Source organism: Calonectris borealis, chromosome 12 (assembly GCF_964195595.1).
Source record: "Calonectris borealis chromosome 12, bCalBor7.hap1.2, whole genome shotgun sequence".
NCBI lineage: Eukaryota > Metazoa > Chordata > Aves > Procellariiformes > Procellariidae > Calonectris > Calonectris borealis.
The window spans coordinates 207,921-214,023 of record NC_134323.1 but is presented as its reverse complement, the minus strand read 5'-3'; the positions used below and the strand labels follow the sequence as shown (position 1 = coordinate 214,023).

At 53.2% G+C, this 6,103-nt stretch overlaps 1 protein-coding gene across 9 annotated transcripts in view; it reads right to left on the bottom strand.

Annotated features, from left to right (window-relative positions):
• Positions 1–6,103, bottom strand: part of CSNK2A2 (casein kinase 2 alpha 2) — a 29,276-nt gene continuing 23,173 nt past the window's right edge. For 3 of the 9 annotated variants that reach the window (XR_012675316.1, XR_012675315.1, XR_012675321.1), the window contains 5 exons: positions 5,957–6,057; positions 5,121–5,269; positions 4,826–4,919; positions 1,084–1,343; positions 5–283 (listed from right to left, as the gene is read on the bottom strand). Coding sequence is in view for 1 of the 9 variants with exons in the window: in XM_075160754.1 (XP_075016855.1) it covers positions 4,843–4,919; positions 5,121–5,269; positions 5,957–6,057 (327 nt within the window). In the remaining 8 variants the exon portion in view is untranslated. Of the gene's footprint in view, positions 284–904; positions 1,344–4,825; positions 4,920–5,120; positions 5,270–5,956; positions 6,058–6,103 lie in introns of those variants that run through there. The other 6 variants (XR_012675319.1, XR_012675318.1, XR_012675317.1 and 3 more) reach the window with 4 other exon arrangements.

Sequence of the window (6,103 nt, the reverse complement as noted above, 5' to 3'; positions counted from 1 at the left end):
TCCACATCTGGCCCCACATCGGCACATCTCCAGGTGTGACGCACAAGGATGGTGTTGGCAAATTTCCACCTGTACCACTCACAGGCTTTGTGCGAGGACTCATTCCTGCATTTCCACTTCAGCCACTGCCCAGGGCTGGGTGAGAGTAGCACCATGTGGTTCTGTGCCGGCAGGAGCCCACGGCTCATCTTACCCGAGCTCCCCTCCCTGGGAACCAGCAACAGGTCTATCTTTCCCAGTCAAGAACCTTGTCTCAGAGGGGCAGCTTCAGTATAGGGGAAAACTGTGTAGGGAAAAACACATGGGCAGTGAAGGAATGGGACAACAGAAGAGAAATGACCATGTCATACAGAGTCCGGCTGGAGGTTTTCAGACCAGAGCTTCAAGTGGTCCATTAACATCTAAGACCAGAGCACAGCTTGGAAAACTACCAGCATTGCAGCCAGGCTCTCCCAAGAGCTGCTGGTGAAGCACCACATCTGTAGGGGAAGTCCTGCAATAGAGGCCCATGGGCAGGAGCTCCAAGCTCAGGGCTTTGCAGTGATGGTGCTGGGGAGGAGGAAGAGTCGTCTTAGCCCAAGAAAGAGGAAGAGATGGGAGCTCCTGGGGGGCAGACACAGAGCCCCACAGGCTGGGAAAAACAGGTACCAGCATTAGCACCCAGGCCACCACCCAGGCAGGCACCTCCAGGAGAGAAGCGAGGGCCTAAGGAGGGACACCCCCAAAGCTGGCAAGTGGCTGCTTTGCCTCTGCCTGCGGTGATTTTGTACAACTAGTTCCTCCTGCTCTCCTCACCCAGCCTGTCCTAGCAGGGCACAGGGAACAGCTCACGCTGCCAGCATCCTCCAGTGTGGCCAGTCCTGACCCACAGCTCCCTCCCCACTGAACACTCCTCCTCATATGCTTCTTTTAAAACTTTTATTCAACAATATAGAATTATTTTAATTATAATATAGAACTGTCCATTGTGTTACTACATCCCCTGCCACCCCAGTGCCCTGGCAGAGACAGGCGCAAGCTGGCTAACCGTGGTCCATCAGAGGTTGGGGGAGAACAGCCAGAACGGAGGAAGGAACAACTAACCAACAACTGCTTTGCACACCCTTCACATTTCCACGCTTTCTGGGTCAGGAAGAGCTCAACAAGGAACCAAAGGCAGAAGAACCTTTAACGCTCGGAGGGAAGGTCATAAAGAGGCGAGTGCTGTCCAGCCAGGCGTGCTGCCCCGCTCTCAGCCCTGCCTGGGCTGCGCAGTCTGCCCGCCGTCACTCTACACGCGCTGATAGGACGTTTGATTTGGTTCTCATTCTGCTTATGGAAAATTGGGAGCAACAGCATCGGACCTGAGGAGAGACGTGAGGAGGGAAATGAGCGTCACGGGGCACTGCCAGCTCGACAGAGAGCTCCTCTGGCCCCAGGTGACGAGGAGATGGCTGGGCACGCGGCCCCACATCCTGCCACCCTGCTCCCGGACGGCCCAGGCCTGGCCGCACCCTCGATCCCCCTCTGGATGTGGGGACAGCTGGGGATCCTCGCCTGCTTTAGAAGGGGTGGCAGGGTGAGAGGGGAAGGCAGGGCCGAGCAAGGCAACGGAAAGACGCAGTCCAGCAAAGCAGTGCTTTCATGGGCAGCCAGACACAAGTTTGGACTCTTTTCTCCCCACCCTCCCATGTTAAGTCCCCCTCCACTGCTTCAAACATCTCCTCTAGTTCCGCTAAAGGCTTCCAGCATGCCACAGCACACTTGCAACAGGCACGGAGAAGCTGGGGAAGTTGCTTACTGCATCCCTCTCCTACCGCATCCCTCAATGGCTGCCGTGGTTCTGGTTTTGAGCCTTCCCTCTTACAAGGCACTTGGCCAAACCTGTGCTCTACCTCTGCTAGAAAGCTGGGGCCAGGCCAGCTAAAAGGCCAGAACTCTCTCAACTTTCTCCAGGAGAAAGCATGTGAAGATGCATGTTCCCCAGCCTCCTTCCTTCCTAAGTATGACACTGTCTTCTCCAGCTCCCAGCTGTCCCTACAGGCAGGACGACACTTTGCTAAGCTCCAGAGGAGAGCAGGGTTTCCTGCTCCGAGTGCTGGATGGGCCGATGGGTGCAGAGAGGAACTTGTCCAAGCTGCAGCCAAGCGTCCACACCGCCCTGGGATCAGGAGACTCCACACCCTCCTCGCTCCCAGGCTACGCTTGTTCAGCTGCCACGTTTCTCTCTGGGATGAGCCAGTCACAGCTCATCCTACCCTAGAGCTGAGGTAGGGATGTGGGGAGATAGGGGCAGGTTGTTCCAGCCTCTCTGGTTACCGCAACCAGGGGAAGCCATTTACTCATTTCACTCGCTGGGAAGAGCATCTCTCTTCCTCTGCTTGAGGGTACCAGGAAAGAATTTCTGACTCAGGTTTACAGAACTGATACTCCCCGAAGCACCACCTTGAAACTCCACCATCAGGTTTGGACACTGACAAGCACTCACATACAACGATCAGCATTTTTCACCTATCAAAATTCCCACATTGAACCCATTCTTCTCCCCCACGCTTCTTCTGCCTTGGCTCTCCAGGAGCAGGGAATGCCAACACACAAGAGCTGCAATACAGGCAAGTTTCTGCCATAGCAACTTGGACAGGCCACGAGAAACATCCACTCCGGCCTCTTCTCAATGGAGCAATTCAATACATGTTTAAAATCAATTCAGAAATTGATGTTAAAACCCCAAACCAACCCTGCTGGTATTAGCGCAGCTTAAGAGCACAAGAGAACCCCACGCCTCTAAGGCCAGGCAGCCTGTAGGTCGGGCAGAGGGAGGAACAAAGGGCTGGAAACAATCGCCAAAGCCTTCAGCAGCATCTGCAGGAGAGTTAATGTTAGTGAGGGCCCCGTGACATGTCAGCAACACCAGACAGCTCCTCAGCCCAGACACCAATAACTGAGCTCATGCACTGGTCACATCCCAGGGTGGGAGGAAAGAAGAGCTACTCCCTGTCAGCACATCTTTAGAGAAAGCCATCCACCCAGGCTGAGAGGAGACAAGCATGGGGGTACGCACGTGCGGAACCCCCAACTTCCAGCCACGCATCGGTGACTTCTCGTCTGACCAGCCAGGTAACCGACCGAGACCATCATCTCGGGCACCAGCTGTTTGAGTCCAACGTACCACAACAGCCAACTCCCACGCTGCATCCAAAACCTTGCACCTCCTCTGCGGCCCCATGGAAGTGGAGATAATTCTGCCACAGTGAAACTCTCGGGGCTGACAGCAGGAAAAACTGCAACCAAAGACTAAGAGATCCCAAAATACTCAGACAAGAGGGGCTGGAAGAGCCAACCTGACCTCCTCGAGGAGGCAATGCCTTCCGCTCTCACTCTTTCTGGCTATCCCATAGATTTGAGACGGCAGACGTTCAGACGTATAGATATTTATTGGTTTCAGTGAATTATACAAATGGATTGACCTGCTATCGATGCCAATAGAACTTTATTGGAATATGGAATGTAAACAGATGTTTCAAATAGAAACATTGCAACCTTATAAAAAAATTAACTATTTCAACAATGCCGCAGAAGGAAATTCTGTGTTTAGGTGCTGGTGGGAAAACACTATCTCCAGCTTCTAGGTTTGAGTGTCACCAGAACCACTTGATGAAGTTACACACAGAACAAGTAGAGGAGGCAACTGTGAATTGTGGGGCTATAAAGCCATCGAGGGATCTGATGAAAGAACCCGCAAGACGAACCCCCCACCCCCCCGCAACAGGATCGGCACCCCAGGATTCAACAAATGGCTGACTTCGTTAAAACACTACGTGGGATCCCAAGTCCTGGATCAGTAGCTGCACAGCCCCCTCCCCGACAGACCACGCCGCTGTTTGCTGATCCTTCTTCCTCCCTTGCTCTCCTCCCTGGCCTCCTCTCCACTCTCCATCCTGCGGTGCTGGATTGAACCGCTCCAGAGCTGTGCTCTGGCACAAGTCTGCGTCTGGCACGAATTCTCATGGGAGCCACGTCATGAGGTACGTGGTTGCACACCTATCACAAGAAGTCTTGCAACACTGACTTTCCTGAGCTCGGTGGGAAAGTCTGGATAGTCCCTCCCGCCTCCTGCCACAAGAGCAGCCCTCACATTCACAAGTTTCCAAAGCAGGTCTATTGAGTTTCTTCTCAGAGCGAGCCTTTGTCAAACACACCTGGAGGGGGGATCTCACCTCTCCCCAGCAACTAGGATCAGTCCCTTCATTTTAATGCTCCAAACCAATCCTGAGACACTGCTGGGTTTGTGGGCTGTTTTTTGTTGAACCTCCCCCCTCCCCCAACTGCCCCGGCATTCACAATTGAAACTGGAATTCAAGGGCCAAATTCAAGCCCAGAGTGAGCAGAAGGACTTGGACCTCAAAACAGAGTTGCACCTGCTGACCCCCAGCCTGAATTTGGTTCATCCAGAGTCTACAAGTCAGAAAGGCATGTTTAGAAAGAGGCATGCTAAGGGCTGATGGTGGAACGACCAATTTGTCCCCACCAGTGTGGTGGGGAAGGCTGGACTGAGAAGGAAGAGAAGGATCCATAGAGATGTGAACCAGAATCAGTTGTGTTGAGCCCTGGGGAGATCACTACATATTTAGCTCTTGCAAGACCATTTGCCCAGGGCTTTGGTACCACAGGGTTAGAGTTACATTAACCACAACCACCAGAGAGGAACTGAGGTTTATGACCCCCCCCCAAGGTTAGATTTCTGCCGAGTATAAAGGGGAGGGGAAGGAGGGGGGGGGTCCTTGGTTCTTTTCCCTTCACTGTGTGACCGAAGGTTTTGCTTTTATTTGTAAACATCTTGAATTACCCGTCGTTTTCCAGTCTTCATCGCGCTGTTGTCAGGCCACTGGAGAGCACAGCGTTTTCTGAGCTGGGCTGGGACTGTTCCTTCACCACTGGATCTGCAGGAGACACAGACCAGGCAGGAAGGGGAAACAGCATTTAATAAAGCGGAAGCTCCACCCTGGCAAACCCTTCCAGAGAAACTGCCCTCAAAACCCACACAGCTGCTAAGGCTTTCACAGAGCAGGGAGCCGAAATTTGCCCCCACAACCCAAGACCCCGCTCCATCCCAGCTGGCCCCAGCTTCTCCACAGACTCACAGAAATAGGGGTGCTCCATCGCCTCCTTGGCGGTCAGCCTCTGTTGATGGTCATATCGCAGGAGCTTGTCCAGGAGGTCTAGGACTTCAGGACTGACCAGGTGTCTGTTCTCACTGTGGATGAAGTTCTCCCAGCGCTTCCGGGAATGCCTGCAAAGGGACCAGCTGTCACTGCCCAGCTCTGACCAGCAGCACCCAGAGGTCCTGGGGGAATCACCTGCCACTATCTACTTCTGAGAAGAGATGGCTGCGACGGACACCGCCTACACAGCTCTTCCTTGCACAAGCTACTGCTCAGCAAACACTTGCCGAAGGGGGAAAAACCCTCTTCTTTAGGTACACAATTGTGTGGACGTCCTACGCCTGGGAAAGGCACAATATTGCACATTCCCTTCTGTCTACAGGGACTAGACAACAGCATGCAGCAGGTGACACCCTTGGGACCAGAAGTGCTCTGGCTTGCCACCAGCCTCACAGAAGCTGTCCTCGCTATCCCATCCCCCTCTCATCCTTTTCAGAAATCTCAGCTGGGAGATTTTGAGCCCCTCAGCCCACACTCAACCCCAGTGACTACATCTCCACTTCTAGGATGTCAATGAGCAGAAGAAGGAAGAAACAGGGGATGGCTTGTGGATCATGGGAGAGGCAAAAAGAAAGAGCCTGCATTTCAGTGACCTCCTGAGATGACACGAGTAGCCAGATGGGAAGCTTGCAAGCAGCATTGTGACCCAGAAGATCAAAACAGGCCTTTGCTGAGAGTTTTTCAAGGGGATGGACATCAGTTTATATCCCTCTCTGTTACAAGGGAAAAAGGCTGCATTTCACTTCTCCACTTACTGGCCCAGGATATCATTGAAGTGCGGGTCCAGTTCTATGTGGTACTTCTTGAGATACCCATACAGCTCATCTGTGCCCAGGACCTTTGCGATGCGAACCAGCTGGAACAAAAGGCATGTTGAGAGAGCGCAGAAGGGCAGGCCACCA